Source organism: Sinocyclocheilus anshuiensis, unplaced genomic scaffold, assembly GCF_001515605.1.
Source record: "Sinocyclocheilus anshuiensis isolate Anshui unplaced genomic scaffold, SAMN03320099.WGS_v1.1 scaffold222, whole genome shotgun sequence".
Classification (NCBI taxonomy): domain Eukaryota; kingdom Metazoa; phylum Chordata; class Actinopteri; order Cypriniformes; family Cyprinidae; genus Sinocyclocheilus; species Sinocyclocheilus anshuiensis.
The window spans coordinates 2,652,565-2,675,571 of record NW_015542408.1 but is presented as its reverse complement, the minus strand read 5'-3'; the positions used below and the strand labels follow the sequence as shown (position 1 = coordinate 2,675,571).

General features: G+C 37.0%; 1 protein-coding gene across 1 annotated transcript in view; it reads left to right on the top strand.

Annotated features, from left to right (window-relative positions):
* LOC107693166 (kinesin-like protein KIF26B) overlaps positions 1-23,007 on the top strand; it is a 110,144-nt gene that overhangs the window by 12,722 nt on the left and 74,415 nt on the right. The window contains exon 3 of the mRNA XM_016492451.1: positions 20,421-21,038. Coding sequence (XP_016347937.1) covers positions 20,421-21,038 — 618 coding nt within the window. The remainder of the gene's footprint in view (positions 1-20,420; positions 21,039-23,007) is intronic.

Sequence of the window (23,007 nt, the reverse complement as noted above, 5' to 3'; positions counted from 1 at the left end):
TCTATCATCTATCTATCTATCTATCTATCTATCTATCTATCTATCTATCTATCTATCTATCTATCTATCTATCTATCTGTCTGTCTGTCTATCTTTTCCATGTTTCTGATGAATTTATGAACAAAAGATAAATAATCATAGAATGATGTAAATGTGTTTTGGGGTGAACTACCTGTTTAAATAAGAATTGGAATGAAGATTAAATGAAAGACAAGGCGATTTGGCATTATAATGGTTAACTGAAATTGTTTTCTAGTTTATTTTTGTTTCATAGCTGAGCGATCAAAGAATGACCCAATGGCAGCTTCTGTCCTTTACTCCTGAAATACCGGCCTCTGTTGTGTTTATCTACAGTATCGCTGTGTTATTTTAAGGTAGCATAGCCTCTGACTTCCCAAGTCAGCGCAGACAGCCGTAGGCTGAAGAGAAGGGCCACATATTTGTGTGTATCATTGTGTGTGTGTGTGTGTGTGTGTGTTTGTTTTTAAGGAAATGGCTCATGTGTGAGTGCTCTGCATGCCAGTTTGTAATTTTAAACTGAATATGAAGAAAACAACGCCCACAGGCATAGAAATAGCGTAAGCCCTTGATGACAACACAAAGACTGTGTGATTGAGTGTGTTGTGTGTTGTGTGTTGTGTTAATTTAGCAAATGTGCATGTAAATACAATCACTGCTGAGAGAGGCAAATAACTGTCAGTGATTTTCCACTATCCATATTTAAAGACAGCAAGAAATCAAAATTTACTTGACTAATAAATGCCCCTCATTTTATTTTGCACGATCGATTAGTGCATATTATTTTAAAGTACATTTTTTAAATAATCTTTCATCAAAGCGTAATTTTGTCTGCCTCTAAATTGACATTTCGTTCTCATGTATATAATAATATTAACACAAATTAATAAAAAATTATATTAATAAATAATATGTATTTATTTTTAAATATTTATTCTAAACAATAAATAAAAAATATAAAAATAGATACAATTTTATATTTTATATATTTATATAAAATTAATATATTTATTATTATTATTATTATTATTTTGTTTTTTGTTATTTTTAATATATGGAAATTTGCTGATTGATGTTATATCTAGCGTTTCATGATCCAATCAAATCTTGTTAGGATTTCCACTGAATATTCTGTTTCATATAACGGAAGTTAATATACATTATCATATATATTAAGTCATAAATACCATTTCATGCTTGCTTTATTATTCAGAAATTATCTAATTACATCTTTTAATTTTGTTGTCGATTGGCGATAAGGGAAGGTGGATAATGTCCCCATGTGTAATATGCTATATTCAGTATCCATACTATGATGTTGATTGTAAATTGATGCAAAAATCCCTTTAGAAAAAAGCACATCACCATAGCAACAGGGCATATTAATTAAGATTGGAGTTTTCTTTCCATCAGTAAAGGATAGCTGTCTCCTGGTTGCTCTGTATGGGTTGACTATTTACCAGCTGGTTTACTAAACTATATAAGCTCCGCTCCAGCAGAGTATATTGTAGTGCTGCCGGTCAGGGTCAGAATCCTACAGCGGATGAGGCGGTTTGTGTTAAATAAGCATCAATTTGAGCGGTTGAGACTCAGTGTGGGTTGTGTATTAAACTGTGTGTTATCTCTAACACTGCAGCTTGTCAGGTATAGAGTCACGAGAGAGAAAGACAGAGGAAAATCTCTCGGGCAGTGTTTACACAGGAAGGCAGCCGGGCCATGCAGACCTCGGATAATTTCAAATACTCATAATAAAATACAGCTCAATAGCAGGGTCAATTGAAATCCACTGATCAGTGAAGGCAATAGAAAATGAAATAAATAGCCTACTCTGTGGGGTGATGTTTGACGTGCATCCTCTGCTCAAGCTTATAGTCTAATGTGTGGTTGGTAGAACAACAGGCCATTTAAAACATGCTATAGAAATAACCCATAGAGCTCTGTTGATCTATGTGCATGAGAGCAGTGGTTGTGATATGTCAAGTTAGAGAACAGGGGACTGTATGAATACTAACACTGTTGGATATCAGACTGTGACTCTCAGGGGTTAATTTGCTGGGTCCGTTTATCATAAATAGCCTGTGTATTCTTCAGTGATTGTGATTGTATGGAGGAATGAACAACACGTCCTCCCTACTGATCTCACAGTGGGTGTGTGCTTAGAGTCCTAATGAAACCCCACAATCTGTCCAATCAATCAAGGAGGTGACAGGCATACAAGCCCCACCCCCCTCTTTCAGTTCCTTCTCTCTGTCCTCCATCGCTCTCTCTGTGTCAAAGTCGCTTACTTTGAAAAAGAAAAAAAAAAGACTAGCATTAGGTGGTTTTTATTATGGTGCCATCCATCCATCCATTGACAGAAACTATAGTTTATGAAAGTCTCTTATGCTTTTTATTTGATTAAAAATACAGTAAAAACAGAAATATTGTAAAATATTCTTACAATTTAAAATAACTGTTTTCTATTTTAATATATTTTAAAATGTAATTTAATTTCTGTGTAGGCAAAGCTGAATTTTCAGCATCATTACTCCAGTCTTCAGAGTCACACGATCCGTCAGAAATCATTCTAATATGCTGATTTGTTGCTCAAGAAATATTTATGATTACTATCAGTGTTGAAAACAGTTGTGCTGCTTAATATCTGTCTATCTGTCTGTCTGTCTACTAAGGTAAGTATTTAGAATTTAATGAAATCACTGCTTCTAGTATATGTAAATATAAACCAGTATAAATTGCAAGTAATGAATAAATTTTAAGATTTCCAGCATTCGGTTACAATAGCCTCATTAGGTCACAGCGTAATGAAGCAGCGTGTTAGTGGTTGGTGCTATAAATAATGTTTAATTAGCTACAACATCCTCACAATTCCTTGTTACTTGTATACTGAAGGCGACTGCGTGGAATTGCGTGTGCAGATTGATTCTGGCTGTGCTATTACAGACTGTGTGTGGAATTAGTATGTTGTGCTGTGTTTCCCATCCAGAATCTTCCCTACCTGCCCATCATACGAAGCTGACCTTGCTGTTCGGCCTGTCGGTGCTGCATTTGCCATAAAAACACAGATGCATTTAAAAGCTCTCAAGAGTAATTCATCTTTATAGCTGATGTATATCGTTTCATGCTTTTCATTTCTAAATGGAGGTTGTTAATCACTCCAGGTGTCTGTTTGGCGCTCTCACCCCATCAATGAGAACACTAGAGAGGAGATGATTGACCGTTAACAGTGTCCAGTGAAAACACATTCATCACTGAGCTCATATTGACCCTTTCTACCCAACGCAAAAGAAAGGATTGACAGGCAAGATTATGTCCTCTCCCAAACACTCCAGTGCTGATCCTTGTGTCAGTAAGTGATATTGTCTAAATCACTCATCTCTACCCTGACATTGACCCCCGGCCCGCACAAACAAACACACGTCTTCGGCCTATTTGTAGAGGCCTGTTTTCATTAGAGGTCACCCTGCCGCATCAATCCAGTCGGGTCAGTGTCTATAAATGAACATCTTCACTGGGAAGTGCAGCACTCAGCTGAGATTCATTAATCTATTACAGCAAATTGTGTTAGGAAAGACGAGTCCGTCTCTTTTCAATCATGGCCGAGTTAACTCAAACAACTAGAGGAGGGTTTGTCGGCGATAAGATTTCTTGTTGAGATTATCTGTGTGTTGGTTAATTGATGCAATTTTTCAGCATGGACAACCTCTGTTCCTGCCAATGAAGAACAGATCGTAGAGTGATCAGAAAGCACTTTGGAAAGCCAAGAGTGGAGACAGTCTATATACTGTGGATGATCTGTGGATGAAGACCTCTTTTCTTGGTTTATCCAATTATCTTTAAATTGACTTCAGGCAAATTTACTGCTGTGACACCAAATGTGACCCCTTCGAGGCTCAGCGGGACACACAGTTCAACTAAATACAAAACCGCAAAGGAATTTAGCCTCAAAAACTTGGAGGTCTGTTGTTTATTTGCAGTCTGGTGAGAGTGATATGTCTGAGATTTCAGTGTCTATAGTCTGTTGCTTGTTTAAATGAGAGCACTCATTATCGCTATCGGTTAAAATATATAGTTCAGTCATGAAACAAGGCAGTAAGCCAATGAGCTTACTGCCTTGCATTTATATGGCTGGCTAGCATTCACTTGAGATTCCTGCAGCGTGCTTTCAGAGTTTCTCTGAAACCCTCCACCTTCCCCAGCTCCACCTGTATAGATCTGCTATGGGTTATTTTACATGCTATTTGTGCAGCAGCAGTATGTCTTATATACTCATGGCACCGTATCGCCATATGCATTGGCAGTAGCATGTTCCTGTACTTGCTTGCAGCAGCAGCAATAATCTACAACTGCAGCAATAACCAACAGCAGCAGCAATTCAGCAGCAGCGTAGCAGATCCATTCCGCCAAGACCAAATACATTAACACTGTCATATCCATCACCATGCTAAAATCTTCAGAGAGTCGTCATGATTGAAATAGTTTTGCATTTTCTTGGATTTGTCAGCTTTGGAAAAAAAAACATTGATATATCCTTATTCCAAGACTCCAAACTCCAAATGCTGGCTGCCAAAAATAGCTTTAACTTAGCCATTTATTGTCCTTGTTTATCTTGCTTGTCCCTGGGTTTTTGGCAAGTGGAGACATTTGTGTAGTTGGAATGATGTGAGGCCAGTTCAGAAAGAGATTTCCTTTCTGCATAGTTTTCTAACCTGACTGTGAAGCACATAATGTCTTTACTGTAAAAATGTCTCATTGGTAAGTTGCTTTGGATAAAAGCATCTTCAAAAGGAGTAAATATAACTGTAAATATAATAGCAAAATATGAATGAATAGGAAATCAAATATGAAATAATTTTTAATTACTACTTGTTAATGTTCGGATAAAATCCCTAAATATCAGTGGTGTTTAGTATTTTATAATATACATTTTTTTAATAAAGGGGATATAATCCAAATTTGCTGTGTATTTCCATTTTCTTTTCTTTTTTTGCTTCTTTTTTTTTTAGAGTAATGCTTTTTAGGGTTGGATATAAATACAAATTTCTTGATTTGATTTAAAGGGGTCATATGATGCTGCTAAAAAGAACATTATTTTGTGTATTTGGTGTAATGAAATGCATTTATCCGGTTTAAAGTTCAAAAAACACATTCTTTTCCACATACGGTACATTATTGTTTCTCCTCTATGCCCCGCCTTTTTGAAACGCGTCGATTTTTTTTAGTCTTTGCAAATTTACAGATCTTCTTTATGCACCAAGAGCTTATAACACTCCAAAGAGAAAGGAAAAAATGAAATCGCATCATATGACCCCTTTAAGGCCAATTAAATGTTTTTATATTTACTTTTTATTTTATGTCCATTTTGTTAAGTTAAATTTCATATTCATTATTTTTTTTTTAAAGATTTAATTAAATATTATATCACTGATGATTATTTGATATTGATATGATCCATCAGACAGATTCAAACAGTAACTTCTTTTTTTTTTTTTGAACGATGAACCAAACATAAAAAAATCATTAATAAAAAAAAGAAAAGAGACCTTTGTTCATGAATCAGACTACACTGTTTGCACTCTTTTTTTGATTCACTAAAGTAACTTGAATCGTTGTGAATCGCTGTATATAATTGTGTGTACACCCAGTGAGGATAACTAAAAAGAAAGACATTATTTCACAGTTTACAGTTCTTTTTATCTGCATAAAATAAAAGGTGGTAGATTCAGTTACGTGCATGCCTTTGTTCATGCACCACCTCTGAAAACCAATGCAGGAAACACTGGAATAGATCGGTTTTAGGATTTTAAGAATCAGTATAAAGATCATTCAAATGAAGATTGCAATTATTAATCATCAAACTGTTTTTTTAACCAGCTCCAATGTGTTTGATGTGTTTATATGCATTTTTGAGTGTAAGCACATTGAACACACTTATTACTGAACCGTAACTGATCTGTGATTGTAATCCAGGAGCCCCACTAGAGGCGAGTGTGTATTCCATAGTGTGCACTGATCTCATATACTGCACTGGTGCACCCTCAATGTGCAGCCAGCTGGAACTTATTACAGGACGATAAAAGCAGAACTCTATGACTAGCTCCATTTCCTGTGTCAGATCCCTGGGCTGCTGCGAGCTCTAATTTCCTATTCATCCCTCCTCTGAGGGGTGCATGGCCAAAAAGAGCTGCTGGCCAAGTGTGGATTTATGGCAGTTTTCTGGCAATGAGATGCAGGTAGATAGCATTTAGTGGAAAGGAGACCTAAGTGATTGTGATCTCAGTTTTTCCCTCTCTCCATCTATCTCTCGCTCCTAATCTGGATTTTGAAAGCAAACAAACATCAGGGGTGCCGACATGGATTTGGTTTGAAACGCATCGTTTTTTGATGGCTTCCAAATCGGTGTCTCGTATGAGAGCGGAAAATTTACCTGATGCAGAGAAACATCTGCAGCCTGTCCAATCTTATTATAGGATCTTTGGGGTTTTTACTCTTGTGTAGCGTATAAATGACACGCAATTTCTCTCCGTAGGATGCACGCTCAGCAATCACTGGTATGGGTCTACATGTCAAGACTTCAAATGAGGCATGTGCTGTGTCCTCATGCATACATAAGCATTATCTGAACGCCAACCATTTTTCATTGACGCCGTGTGATTGAAAAAGGTTTGCTGCACCAGAAACCGTTTAAAAAATGGGCAGGTTGCACCAGTTGTGCTTAAAGGGCTAGTTCACCCAAAAAGGAAAATTCTGTCATTAATTACTCACCCTCATGTCGTTCCAAACACGTGAGACCTTCGTTCATTTTCATAACACAAATTAGGATATTTTTGATGAAATCGAGAGCTTTCTGACCCTGCGAGCAACGCAACACAACAGTGGTTCAACCGTAATTTTATAAAGCTACGAGAATATTTTTTGTGCACAAAGAAAACAAAAATAACGACTATATTCAACAATTTCTTCTCTTCCGTGACAGTCTTCCATGCGCTAACCCTTTAAGTTATAACTTAACCTAGTTGCGATGTAACTTGCACACTACAAAATATATTTGGGCTTGACCACTAAACTTAAATGAGATGTAAGTATACATATAAATGAAAGCTTCCGTCCAGGAGTAATGGTTGGAGTAAAACAGCAGACTGATTGAACTGCACCAATAAGCTACTCGACAAACTTCTTTGTCTTTTTTTTTTCTTTAAAAAATATGTGATTTTGATGATATTTACATGTACACTCGTTTACATTTTAAGAAAGAAAACATTATGTGAATAAATGACTTTACTTTTCAACATGAACCTGATCTAATCAAAGCATGTGCATGTCAAATAAAATAAGTCATAATAAATAAGTAGAATTTCCTATGTTTGGTGCCAGTATTATTATTTACAACACCCCTGGTAGATATTTTGGGCATCCAAGACCAATTCCTATCTACATGTTAGGGGAACTCCTGAAATTTCAAAAACTGCTTGTGACATTCACATTTAAACATATTTCAAATCAAAATCTGACATGAACTGTCCAATAAATGTTGTTTTTTGTGCTCAAATAGTTTAATGCACCATTAGCCAATGCACATATGCAATCTCAAGCAAGCATCTCAATAGACTGGCTCTTTCTATAATAACCAGAGCTTATTCCGCTATATTGCGTGTTGCATTTTCTCCTGTTCATAATAAAATGAGTGCACGGTCTTGGTATATCTAACGTCTTTGCTAGTAGCTACTAAACCTCATATGTGGGCTGGTGCAGCCCAACACAGGAGACTTTTTTGCAGAATGAAGGTTACCATAAAAGCAACCGAATTTGGCTGCATTCAGCACAGTAATGAGGGAATGAAGTGACATCACTGCTGAATAATGAGCTCAGGGCTCATATGGAAATGACTAAAGATTTAGGAGTTTAGGATGTCTAAGTGGCTGTAGTGGACCTAAATCGGTGAGTTAGATTGGCCAGGCATTAGTGAGCCAGCTAAATGGAGTCTACGTTTTCTTTCTTTGTGTGCTTTCCCATGAGCGCTTAGGTGGAGATTTGTGGAAATGACTCCGAAGGGCATGTATTTATGTGCACTCTGAGCTCTCTGAGGACCTCCGTGTCAGCAGGTAGATCCAGACAGCAAAAGCGAGGTGATTTTCTCTAAACCACAATCCTCTTTGATAGGGCAGCTGGGTTTGTGTATGCTAACCAGAGGTGAAACCACACTTAAGTTGTATGCTGCAGTATAAAATTGTTCACAAATCCCCTGGAGCAAACACCCACTCGGATAGTGAGGCTGAACATTATCAATAAATGATATATTAATAGGGTCCTAAATGCTTGTTAGAGGTGCTGTAAGCAGTGTTTTGCTAACTTCCACAGCCACTCATTCTTCAAGCACATGCAGTTTCTCCAAAACAGGTTGAATGATTGACAGGCCGAGACACGTCTTTAAGATTTCTGATTATATTGTTTAGATATGCTGATTTAGATGCTCAGAGTGCCTTTAAGGTAGCTCTGTAAGTGCATATGATTGAGCAATATATGCTAACAACATGTAGTTGTTTTGCATTAATTGCACTAATTATTTTGCATGAAAATGTGCTGCTATTGCACAGTTTTTCAGTTTAGACAGTGTGATGTGAAGCATTAAAGCTAATGTGTTCATTTGTGTGAGAAAATTAATTTACACTCTTTAAATGATGGAATTTAATTTCCAATGAAGCATGAAATATGAAATATCATGCAAACATTAATGAGAAGATAATGAGAAGATGATCAGATGACAGCAGTAAAACATCTTTGTTGCATATGTAAGTGTGTGGAAATTTTGTTTTAAGATTAATCATTAATTATTGGCCTGAAATGATCAAATACATAAATAAATTGATAATTTGTTTACTAAGATTTTGATTTAGGATTGATAATTTCAGTTTTGATTCAACCTTTATACGTAGTTTTTTAAAAGTCATAAAAGACAAATTGGTGTTTGGTGTTGATATGGGGTTACACAAACTTCTACACAATAGATGCAAATCTAAGGCCACAACTCACACATATGATCTCTATATACACAGTCTTTTCTTAGTGATCTTTATTGCTTTCATTGCAGTAAAGGTAATGTGTCTTGCTCATGTGCAATGCACACACAACTGTGTCTTTTTAAATATGACTTGAACTCTTTCAAAAGCAATTTATGTTGTCATTTATTTCCTGGAAATAACCTGCAGAATGTGGTATTCCGGGTGCAGAGCCTCTCTCTCTGTCTCTCCAAACATGTGGTTCTGTCCATATTCTCTGTGATGCCTGAGGAGATTAATGTTGGGGTTTCTCATGCTGTGTGACTGTGGCTGCCCATCCGGAGACATTTGGATGGATCTTGAGTGATGAATGTTTGGCAGTGGAGGTGTTTTGCTGTGGGTTTAGAGAGCTGTGATTTCACTCTCGTGTGAAACACAACCAGGAACAGAGCAGAATCTGAGCCAGTAACAGAGATCAGAGTGGAAATATGTTGTTATTTACTGCCACATGCCTCAGTAAATTTAATTATCATTTTGAGCTGGACTGTAAAATTTCCTCATAATAAGGTGTTTAGCAGATGTCAGTCAATAATTAAATTCACTGACATGTTTGTTTTTGTTTTTTTTGTTCATGGCTCGTGACTGTTGCGGATTATCAAAAAGTACATGAACCTGACATGTTCTTCACCCTCCTGCTTATATTTAATTCAATTGGAAATAAAAGCTGTTCTTTTGAACTTTCTATTCATCAATGAATCCTGAAAAAAAAAAATCGCAGCTTCAACTAAAATATTAAGCAGCGCAACTGTTTTAGACATTAATAATCAATCAATCAACCAACCAACCAATCAATCAATCAATCAATAAATTCAGCATTTTACAATGATTTCTGGAGGATCATGTGACACTGAAGACTGGTGTAATGAATGGAGTAATATATCTGATGGAACTGTCTATCAGCTGTAAGATGCTGTCTATGTAATCGGTTAAAGATGGAACAGACGTGGAATCGTGTGTGGGCTCAGTGCAATAAGTTTGTAACAAATAAGTTCCATAAAAAATATGGCACAAAACCCAACTCTTAATGAAACCAGTTCAGCTTTGGAAAACACTGGACATTTACGAAAGTGGAAACTACAGATTTTTCCCTTGCTTTTGTGTTGACTCCTTGACTTGCATCCATTTCTTGCTAATTTGTGTAAAAACAGGCTGCTCAATTTCAATCGAGAACCATGTTGATTTTATGACTCTCTTGGCTGAATCAAAATTAAGGCAAAACAGATGTGTTTTATTATAACTTGGATAGGTATTGTTGCATCAGTAATAAGCCTAAAAAATGCCTAAGTAGTTTATATATATATATATATATATATATAAAGTATATACACAATGTATGAGTGTAAATATATTTATATTTTTCATATTTTTCATATAATTTTATGCTTTTTATTATATGTTTTGCAAATATATGGTGTCATTTAATGCTGTCACCCTAATTTAGATCGTTAGTACTTTTGTTCCAGAGGAAAATTAATAATAATTTGGTACATAGTTATTATATAGTTATTATAGTGTAACGACTTTTAAAGAACTGTTTGAGGTCGACTGCTAATTGGTGTTGAGCGTGTTTTTGGTCAGGATGTTCATGTTGAAACGGATCAGGTTTGTTTGGATTGGGTTTTCATGCCGTGTGCACTTTCAAACTTCTCTTGTCCATTCAGTTGAGTTTGAATGAAACTTTGACAGATATTGACAGCACGTCTGCCTTTCTGCCTACACTGAACCTGCTGTCTGAAACTCAAATTCATGTGTACGGGATTGAAAGCGTACTGTGTGCCCTTATCAATAGCCGTCTGTCTGTCCCTCCTCATCCGCATAGTTGGCAGCAGTTTAGGTCCAAAGACACGAGTGGGTTCTGTGGGGGCAGATAGAGAGGTGGTCCCTGCAGAGACCTCTGGGTTTGTTGATGTAGGATAATTGTCAAGGCAAAGAGGTAGGTTAGGGATGTCAAACTAAACAGCGTCTTTGTGAGGTTTATGGATATGTTGTGTACACTCAGAGGAAGGTGGAAATGTAATGAATGACCAGTGAAACCTCAATATGAATGAAGCCACTTACAAAACGAACACCACATTAGCCAAAAGCAACATCAGGTAATATGTTGGTACTGCAAAAACTGACTTTGTGCTTACATCGCTTTCCAGGTTTTTACATGTTTATAGTTTACAGGATCTTGATGAAGGAAATACATCTGCAGAGACCAACATTTTTAAGGGCTTTTATATGATTACAACCTATAAACTAGCAATGAGAGCAAGTCTTTGCTTTAGTTTCTTGTAGCATACATAAACATTGACTTTCTTCTGCAAATACACTCACCTGAGGAAAGTTGGCTGAACAGTGGTTGTTTTCAGGAGTGTGGGGTTAATTTGGTCAATTCTAAACTGATTTTTGTTTAGAACCGGTCAATTCTAAACAGTTTATCATTTATCATTTTATTAAATTATAATGCAATGACATCCACACCAGTCTGAATTAGTTTTATAAGTATTTTTATACACTATTATAGTATTAATATGTTTTGTAATGTTTTTTTTTTGTATATAGATGTTTAGCTATATTTAGATAAAAAGTGTTAGCAAGTTAAAATAAGTTTGTTTTTCATATAAAATTCCATTTTGTTTTTTTATTTCAGCTTTATTTCAATTAACAAAAAATAATTTTGAATGGTCAAACATTTAGTTAATTATAACACTGGTATTCACCACATGATCAGTATAATTTAGTGTCTGGAAATGTTCAAAACCTTTTTATTCAAAACATTTCTCGCCGTCACATCTAACATTCCCCGAAGGCAAACATAATGAGGGTTAAACAGGCCACTAACTTTTAATTTAATCTTCCTCTTTCATTAAAGGCTTACTTCATCCAAAAATGAAAATTCTGTCATCATTTTCTCACCCCCATTTTGTTGCAAACCTGTGTGACTTTCTTTCATCTGTAAAACACCAAAATATTTTTTTTGAGAATCCGAGATCAGTTTTAAAATACCAGCACAACTGTGAAAGAGGCTTTTGTCTGACCAATATGTTGGTGTTGGCATGCTCAGATAGCGGGTATATAAGCAGCATACAATTAGTCAGATGATGTCATGTAATTGTTGATTGAAAATCAGTAAGTGAACCAGACCATGTTCCACAACAATGATTTGCAGCACTGATATGTCTCCTGAATCCGTTAAAAGATCTACAGCATTTTGTACATTGTCAGAGATGTGTGAAGTCCAAAATGTCCTTCTGTTTGTCAGCCAATGTATAAGATCATTCTGTACCCATATTTTTGATTGCAACACAATATCAGATGTGTTGAACTCTTTCTAGTTCACGTTTAATGACTTCCATACACTCTTAAAAATAAAGGTTCTTTATTGGCTGGTTTTAAAGGTTCCATGAAGAACCTTTAACATCCATGGAACCTTTCCATTGTGCAAAAGATTCTTTAAATTGTTTGTGTAAATGTTCTTTACACTAAAAAAATAATGGTTCTTTTAAGAACTGTTCTTTGGGAAACCCAAAATGTTTTTTTCTATGGCATTACCGTGAAACCCCCCTTTTGGAGTATTTATTTTCAAGAGTGTAGACACAAAGAGGCAGTTTAGAAAGCAAGACAGTCTATCTTCTGTTCCCGCTATGTAGCTCATGACTTTTGCCCCTTGTCCTCCATGTTTGTTCCATTGGGACGGCCCATATAGACGATGGTTAATTGATTCAGTCAGGGCTTCTGCTAGCCGTATTAATGACTTCAGTGTTTCCATAACCAGCCTGATAATGGCTGCCACTCTCTCTGGTTCCTGCTAATGAAATAAGGAATTGACTAGTGAACAGGAAACCAGAGGCTCTGGACGCAGGCCTAACTTTTGCTCATTTGCTTTGTCCTCTAAAGCGGGCGAATGTGGCTTGAGACTAGTCCGGTGGCAGTGAGTTAATGCTTCCAATTAGGACCTAATAACCATCCAGACTCTTTCGAAACTAATTCGACACTAAGGAATATGAGCTGTTTCTTCAGACTTGGATCCAGTTCCCATCGGGATAAATGGTGACTGTCCAATCAACACTTCTCCGAAGCTCTCATCTGAAGTGTCTTTAAAGCAGAGCGCTGGACCAGAGGGCTTCAGTCCATCTGGCAGTCTTAAGAGGCCTCTTTCACCCTCTCTCAAATACGCTCTGTCTGTTTTTGGTTGGAGAATGAATGGCTGCATCCATTAGAGCGCTTTAGCTTTAGTTCTGTTTGTCCTCCCAATGTAATCTCAGTCTCAGTGCAATAATAGTGCTCTAGAGAGAAGATAGGGTTTATTTGAGGGCTGTCAACGTTAACGTGTTAACGCATGCGATTAATTCAAAACCCTTAACGCGTTAAAATAATTTAACGCAATTAACGCAAAATTACTGAAACACAATTTCTATTCGAAACTTTTTTTCTCGATTTCGCTTCTCTGTTTGCAATCAGATCATTTTAAGCCGCTAAACTCCGGGAAAGTTTTCAGTCCAGTGATCCAGCAAGCGAATCCATTCAAGCAATCAGTCCAAAACAGGGCTAATGTAAAGAAAACCAGGCTGATTACATAAGAGATGGCGGAAAGAATAGATACTCACGTTGCATTTTCAGTGATCGAACTGTCCTGAGCGCGTCCTCCTGAGCGCGTTCTCAACAGCAGTCGCGTGAGGCGTCGTCTTCTTCTTCTTGCTTTACGGCGGATTCACTTGCTTTGCGTGAATCAGAGGTAAAAAACGATATATATACTGTTCAGTTTCTTGCACAGACCGACCGACAGTCCTTTTGGAGTCTCCCAAGTGTCCTTTTTTTTAAAAGATATCAAAATTTATCTTGAAATAAGCTTGCAGAAAATACAGTTTTGTGAGAATCATCCTTCAATCTTTTGGTTTACTTTGCTGGATATAGTAAATAATGACAACATTAACGTATTAAGCAAGATAAATGGTATATGCTTAATTTCATGATGTGTGCAATTAATTGTGATTAATCACACAAAAAGGGTGCGATTAATTGCGATTATTATCCCCGGGCGCCGCAGCAAAAAATGGCTGTCGTATGGGTCACCATACTTGGCCACATGTCACGTCACTTTATTTGTATAAAATAAAGTAGGTAATAATGTAAATACTGCAAAATGTTATAGATGTTGCACGGATGTGTCTTGAGTGACTTCATAGACCTCCTCCATGTTCACTAACTAAAATCTGGTTCCTTTGGAAACCCTAATGGCGGTTACTAAGTGCTCACCTCTTCCACAACTATATTTTAATATGAACCTCAGTGAGCCCAGTAAAATATATATTTTTTCTTCAGGCAAAGCTGTAATGCAAAATCAGCAGAAAAAATGTTCATATCAGAAAAAATATTTTATTCATGCAAATGGTAAAGATGCGGAAAGACGTTTTCCACAAGTATACATGCTTTGTATCACTATATTTGTCACTTAAATTGCTTCATAAATATTTATTCAGAATAAATATATAGTACATTCCACTTGTATGCATATCCAAGCCCTCCATAATTCATATCAAGTCTATAAACCACTCAGTGCAATTGGATTTTATGACTTTCTTTGACATTAAACACCTCTGTTTACTGATTATCGCATTTTGGTTGGAATATGAGAATCATGTGAAATGTGAAATGCCTGCAAGCAGCACTTTCCATTTAGATAAGCACAAGTATTGCTTAATTTTTCCTGTAAGGCATTGGTTTTCACCAAGCAAAATGTGTCGTAAATGTGAGACAGGCAGCTTTTCGAACATCAGTCAAAGTTGTTTTTCCTTCAAAGAGGATTTGAGTTCACTTTTTAACAGTTGGTTAAAGTCTGCTATTTTTGGTTATTTTTGGTTAAGTCTTGAAGTGGCACGGCTTAGGATTTGGTATTTGGGTCTCCACCCTGAAAGAAGAAATATCTGCAGTGGCTTTGCATGAATTACAGAAATGCAGGTTTCTGCTGCCGCAGTTGAAAAAGCTGAAGTTCCAGTGCTGCGATTCACCTCCAACCTTGTTTTTTTATTTTAATTTTTTTTAATATAACAAAGCTTGACATAACTTCAAAGATGACTAGCTATGATAAACATTTTGTGTCTATACCAACAGAACTTCAAGTGAATGAGTGATCATTTCCTGTCGGTCAGGGAAGTGGAGGTCAGTGTGTCAGTGGGGTCCACCGACATATTCCAGATCACTTCTGTCTGCCTTCTACAAATATTTACAACAATATTTATATGCATACTAATATATCATGTACAGCTCCTATAGACATCCTGAGTGAAGTACAATGCACATCATATTTATAGTTCATATACACTCCTGTTCAAAAGTCTGTATGATTTTTTCGATGTTTTTTTGAAAGAATTACAGTAAAAAATACAGTAAAAACACTAGTATTATAAAATGATAATTACAAATGAATTGTGTTTTTGAATGTATTTTAAAATGTAATCTCTTCCTGTGATGTAAAGCTGCATTTACTCCAGTCTTCAGTGTCACATGATTCTTCAGAAATCATTCTAATACGCTGATTTGCTGCTCAAGAAACATTTCTTATTATTATCAATATTATTTTTATTTATTTATTTATTTGTTATTTTTTTGGTGGAAATTATAATATATATTATAGCATATCAGCATTCTTGCTGGAAAAGTGACCCCAATCTTTTGAAAGGTAGTGTATATCAGATATATGTGACTGTTAGTTTAAAAGATGATGGGATATTGAAGATGACAGACACAATGTTGCCACTGAGTTTCACAGACCCTCAGTGACAGTCCCCTCTCAAACTGTGTTTACATCAACCCTCAAACCAATGAACTGTGAAGGCAAATGAGATGACTCAAGACATTAAAACGTCACTAGACTGAATTCATAAAGGATATACATAAAATGTGATATGCATTCATTTGCATACATTTCCAGAACAGAAATCTGAAGACTTGATGAAGCCAGGTCCAAAATTCTTGTCATTTTATTGATATATTAAAAGTTTTTACAGTGGGGGTTTTGTATATCTCTTTTTATCACTGAATAAATTTAAAAATACTGTCAACAGCCAGAAAAAATGACAGTTGTCACCATGTTTTTAGGAATACAATGTTGTTTAAAAACAGCCAAATGATATATGAAACCATCTGTAAAAACCTTTAGAATATAGTTAGAAATATAACTGGACAGTTAAGTGTTACTGAAGTGGAGATTTCTGGCTCAATGCATGAGAAAAAAAAAAGCTAATTTTGACAAAACAGTCTTTAGATATGCAGTGCAATTGAAATCTACACGTACAAATATATAAAGTGCAATAAAAGAAGCTCAAAATTGACCAGTGCATGAAAATACTGAATGGCTGCATCAATTAGATGCTTGTAGTGTCTTGCCTTAAGTTGAACTCCTCAAGGTATTGTCACAGAAGCATGGACCCTTTTTCCATGGTATACTAGTCATTGCATTCCAGAATGCATGCAAAATGAGGTAGATGAGCTTTCTGGGTAGAGTTTGCACCTTACGTGGGGTTGCATTTCCTTTTTATGGACACTGACCAGACCTGCATGACAGAACCACCAGCTTGGAGATAAATGTCTTAGGTCTGGACCTTATGGTTCAGTGCTGCCTTGTTAGCTTTAGTTAGCTCTATAAGAGCGGCATTAACTGCAGAGGTCACCGCGTGCAATGTATGGGGCAGAGGGGACGCTGGCTGAGGACGGGAGGGATACACAAAGCAGCTTGTGTAAGATGAGAGTCGGCCTCTAGATTTACACTGACAGCAGGAATGTGTGGTTTTAATCAGAACAGACCTTCAGTCTCTCATTCAGTGACTGTGCTCGTGTGCGGGGCTTTGATTAGCTGGAGCGCTGCCCTGTGCCCAGCCGAGAGGGTCCTGCCAGACCCGACAGGGAGGTACAAGGTGCGGTAAGGACAGCGTAAGCCCAGAGCAGATGGATTGCAGTGTGTTTCTGCCCCACTGCGGCCCCACCAACTCTGAGTCTATGATGTGTCAGAGACCCACGATGCACTGTCAGATATGTTCAATACAACGTGCCATAACAGCTGGGTTGAAAAGTGTTACAGTTATGTGATGTCGCTCAGGGAAGCAACAAATGAAATCCAAATTGACTGTATTTTTTCATAATAGGCATATTTTTCATCTAATATTTGTCTTCTCCACCTTATTTTTGCAGTGCAGAAGTAAGCTATTTTCTGTGAATGTGTCAGACCTCTGATTCATTAGCTGCTATAGGTAGATAACTAGAAGAATAAAAAGGTGCAGTAAACAATAAACCTATTTGCACTATAAACCAATGTGTTTATGATCATAATAATGAATGAAAATAATATGATAACAAATACCAGTAACACAATAGTAATGCAACAGTAATACAATATCAAGTAGCATAACAGACTGTTTTTGGAATTAAAATAACTGGAAGAGAATGACACAGAAAGATTTGCACGTTGAAGTTGCAAATAGCTGTGTCCATACGTAAAGATAAGGTGGATAATTTTCCATCAAAATGAAATTTTGCTTGATTTACCTCTTAAATGCTTTTTATTTTTAGTTGACATGACCAACAAGGACACAAGGCTCTCTAAAAATGGTCACTGACAAACATCTAAAATATAAAGAAATATTTGTGACTTGTACATATAACCAGAATACCGAGCTTCAACAATGGAGAAATAATTTGTTTTTGCCCTCACAAAATGATGCAGTTACAGCATTTACCAGCAGGGGCTAACTAACAATGCTAACCAGTCCAACCTTGATCTCTTGGTCACCAAGCCCACTAGTTTTTCAACTGCCTGGTATATGACATCCATTTTTCACAATCCAATAAATTTGAGATGGATAACATCATAAAAGTGCATACTTATCTTGTTTCATGTACTGTTTTATTTTGAAATATATCAGAATGTGGAAGAAAACTAGGTTGTGATTTTCAACAACATCCTACTTGTTTCAGCTGTTCATTTGAAGTTATTTTTATATATTATAGTTAAAAACTATAATATGATATATTATAGTTTTTATATATATTATACATATAATTATATATTTTATTTTATTTCAGTTAAAGTTTATTTTATAAATTAACAAAAGTTGTTTTAGTTAACTACAAGATCTCATGGTGTTGCCAGATTTCATGCACATGAATCTGCAACACATTGTCATTAGCTGCAGTTCTAATTCAGCCTGTCTGCATGCATAAATGAGTGCGGCCTCTAAACCCAAGGTTTAAGGTTAATTGTTATACTAGCTGGTTTATCGTTAACACCTCTCCACGACTACTGCAGTTGGAGACCGATGCACCACTATAGTGTCTAACAAGCACTGTCTAGATGCTAAAAAGGTCAAGTATCTGTCAAGGCATTGGGGATGCTAATTAGAATCCATCTAGCCATTATGATGAGCTCCATAATATGAAATTCCAACTGTGAATTGTGATAAACTTGGGCCATAAGAAAAAAAATAAAATTGTGAGATCTCTTAATTCTTCCTTGTGGCGGAACTATTTTGTGTAATGTAGCTTTTAAGTCAATGTCTTAATCAAAAACAATACACAGATGGGATGCAACAGAATGAAAGATTAATTATATTTATTTCTGAGTGTCCACTAAGTCATTGCAAGTGTACTTTCTTCCCTTATGTGATGAAAGGATGATGTCATTCCCCGTATCTCAATTAATCTAATTAAAATCATTCCTGCATCTTCACACTGCCCTGTGAGCATGTGCCAAAACATAATTATGATCTTCATCTCATGGAATGCTCAAGCACATGGTGTGATGATGCACCAAAGCCAGATAATTGGCAGCTTTATGCTAATGAAAACTTGGAAGACAGAAAAAATAAGGAGCAGACCAAATCCAGACTGACAAAGTGTGAGAACAAAGGCGTTATTTGCATTATAATTGTATTCTGCATAAAGTTACTATACAAAAATAATGTGCACATCGTTTATGCTTGGTGAATATACCATCATCAGTAGATTTCAATTAGTCATTAATTGGTGCAGTGGTTTAGGCTCATGGCTGGTAACTAGAAGGTTGGTGGTTTGATCCCTGCAGGAAGTGAGTCATGAACCAATCAGAACTCGAGCAAGGCACTTAACCCCAGGATGCCCCAGGATTGTGCCTGTAATAAGTTCATGGCGCTTCTCTGTGGTGACATCATGTGAATGTCTTGGAAATAAATTCCATGGTTGTGTGGTAATAAATTAATGATTGTTGTATCTAATTACTTGCCTGTGAAGATAGACTCATGTAGTCTGTTTAAGACTGCTTGGGGAAAGACAATGGAGGAACCAAGGGTGTATGTTTGCCCAGAGGAAAGTTCAGTTGCTCAGAGGTTGCTCATTCATTGCTTAGAAGACTTAATTGAGTTCTCAGTTGTTTCATCAATCAAGACGTCCTCCTAAAACTAAATCAAATTAAGAATAAAAATAGACATAAAATGAAACAATTTGGTCATACAGTTTGAGTACAGATTAATAGATAAAACAATGTGGATAGCAGCTTAAATTATTTTGTGTATAACTTTGTCAACTCATTTGTTTCTTTATTAATTTATTTTAAAGGTATAGTTCAACCAAAAATGAAAATGCTGTAATTATTTTCTCACTTTTCATTCTAAACCTGTATGACTTTCTTTCTTGTGTGGAAAACAAAAGAAGATATCAATGTGGTCCAATGTTGTTTGGTTCCAAATGTTGTTCGAGATATCTTCTTTTGATTTTTTGCAGAAGAAAGTAAGTCATAAAGAATTGGAACCACATGAGTAAATGATGGATAGAGAATTTAATTATCTAATTGAGATGAAACATCTAAAGCAACATTTGATGAAAAATACGTGTGTTTAAATTAAAATTAGTAGCAAAAGACTCTTGACTGCACATTTTGGAGTCTTGAGGACAGTCTGAGACTCTTTCAGTACATTTTAGCTATATGGTCTGTTTTCAGGAGAAACATCTGAGAATCTGTAGACAAAAGTAGCAAAAGTCTCCATTTCATCTCATTGATGTCTATGAGAAGCAACAGAGAGAAAAAAAGAGATTTGTTTTTGAGTTTTCTTTCATGAGTGGTTTTAATGTTGGTGTAGGGACATTTTAAAATCAATCAATCTGTGGTTGTGCATCTATGGTTCAATGAAGAATCTATAACATCCATAGAACCTTTCCATTGCACAAAAGGTTCTTCATGGTGTTCTTTATATTATTAACATGTTCTTTACTCTTAAAATAATGGTTCTAAGAACTGTTCACTGAAAGATTCATTCTTCATGGCACTGCTATGGCAATTTTAAGAGTACATGTGACACAATCCTCTATTTTCCCTCTTTGTTCCCTCTCTCTCCATAGGATCCCTCCTTCTCCCTGCTGCTCCATGATAAACTGCAGGTGCCCAACAGCACACGTAAGGCATGGAACGAGCGTGACGGTCGCTGTGACGTGTGTGCCACCCACCTGAGTCAGCTGAAGCAGGAGGCCGTCCACATGGTGCTGAGTCTAGAGCAGTGTGATGTATCTCCTGGCTCTCCTCCATCCCTGGCCTCCCTGGTGGGATCCCGCAGCATCCTCCAGGGTCCCACGCCACCTCGAGACTGGGCGTTCCTCCCTACAGGCAACCATTCCTCGGCCTCCTCCACCTCTGCTACCGTTTCTGCCACCACATCCAGTTCTACTCCAACAACCACCAATGCGAGCAACGGTGGCAGTTCCCACCACCCAGCATTCCCCAAACACGGATCCAAACCCAACAGTCTGGGGGTGAGCAATGGTGTGGAGAAGAAAAGCAACTCGCCCGGCCACGCAGGAAAGTCCACAGGACCACAACAGCCTCATCTACCCAGCAGCCCCAGCAACTCTAATGGAGCTGTGTTGAGTTCTGTCGCACTCCAAGCTCACCAATACCTGGACGGCACCTGGACATCTGGACACGTGTCAAGAGCCAATGACGTCACACTCTATCCTTATCAGGTAGGCATATGTGAAGCCTTATCTATCTATCTAGCAATCTATCTGTTATGTATTTTCATGCTTTTTAGAGTATTGCATCTCTATCTATCTATCTATCTATCTATCTATTAGGGGTGGGCGATATGAGCTAAAATTCATATCACGATATTTTACACTGTCCAGGCTATATCGATATTACATTGCGATATGAGAAAAAAAATTACAGGCAAAATATTTTAACCTTATATAACTAGAAAAAGTGAGGGATTGGACATAGACCTGAAAAGTCTTTTTTTATTGTGCCAGTGGTTCCCAAACTTTTTCTGCCGGGCCCCCCTTTTGTAGAGGCCCCACCCACCCCCTCTTTTTTTTTTTTGGGAAAGTCTCTTATGCTCACAAAGGTAACATTTATTATTACAGTAAAACACTGTAATATTGTGAAATATTGCCAATTTAATCCATTTGAATGTTTTAACATATAGGCTACTGTATTCCTTTGATCAAAGCTGAATTTTCAGCATCATTACTCCAGTCTTCAGTGTCACATGATCCTTCAGAAATCATTCTAATATGCTTATTTGATGCTCTAGAAACACTTCACATTATTATCAATGTTGAAAACATTTGTGCTGCTTAATATTTTTGAGGAAACTTTTTTCACGATCCTCTTATGAATATTTGAAATTGTTCTTTGTGTCAGAGCGCTGGAGTTCGCCAGAAATAGAACGCGGCATCAGTTTACTATCATGGATTTGTTGTGTTGCGTCGCGCCGCATCCACAGCAGAGAACATCACTGGGTTCTATTTGCTTTTGTCAAATCGCGCCGCTGCGTCTGGTGTAGACGCGTTGTTTTGGTATTTGTGAATCTTAAGTTTATTCATAATCTGCTTTACGTTTACCTGGCACTGGAAGTCCTTTCACAAACTTGTAACTTGCATGCTTAGAGCAGAAGAACCATGCATCATTCGCTTATATTTCTACATGGCTGCCTGCAATACAACTCTGACTCTTCAATCGCGCAATCTAGTGGTCTGTTATTGATACAACCACAAATTCTACAACTGATAACGGAGCGCTCAAGCGGGTACTGCGAGTCATGTTGAAGTAATTAAAATATGTCAAATTCATATTTTGCGCTCAATTATTTACTTATCATGCATGTGGCCGCATGATAAGTGGGAACATTACGTAGTGTAGTCTTTATCACCCTGCAGAGATTTAATTTGCAAAATAATCTGCTGACTTTACACTATCCCTCAGCCTTGCCGCGCCCCCGAGTTTGGGAACCACTGGAGTAGGCGATTTGTGCTCTATTAATTAGGTCTGTTACGATGCTCTATGTGTTTGATTACTAATGCCTGTGTAGTACGGCGTTGCACACAGAGGACAAAAACGTTCAGCCTTCTCTCTTTATCGTCATTTGTGTTAAAATTGGCAAAGCGTACCAAATTGAACAAAACTATATAAATGCAAAATTTTAATTCATGAATATATAACGGTATCCACGGTATAGCAAAATCCATATCATGGAACAACAGAAACGCCCACCCCAAGGCTACTATCTATCTATCTATCTATCTATCTATCTATCTATCTATCTATCTGTCTATCTATCTATCTATCTATCTATCTAACTATGTCTGTCGGTCTGTCCGTCCGTCCGTCCGTCCGTCCACCCGCTCGCCCGCCCATCCGCTCGCCATCCTAATGTCTGTTTGGGTATCATTTTGTCTTTCGTTCTTTCATTCTGTCTATAATTTTATCTGTCTATCTTTCTGTCTGTCATTTGTTTGTTCTGTCTGTTGTTCGCTTGTTTGTTCTATAATTCTATCTGTCTCTCTGTCTAGCTTTCATTTGTTCTGTCTAGGGTTGTGCAAAAATTCGAATGCGATTTTCATGCGCATCTTGTCAGTAAAGCTGCTCCTGTGATTAGTAGTAAATCTCCAGCACATGCTTTCAGATGGAGCGGCATTTACTACACAGAGCCGT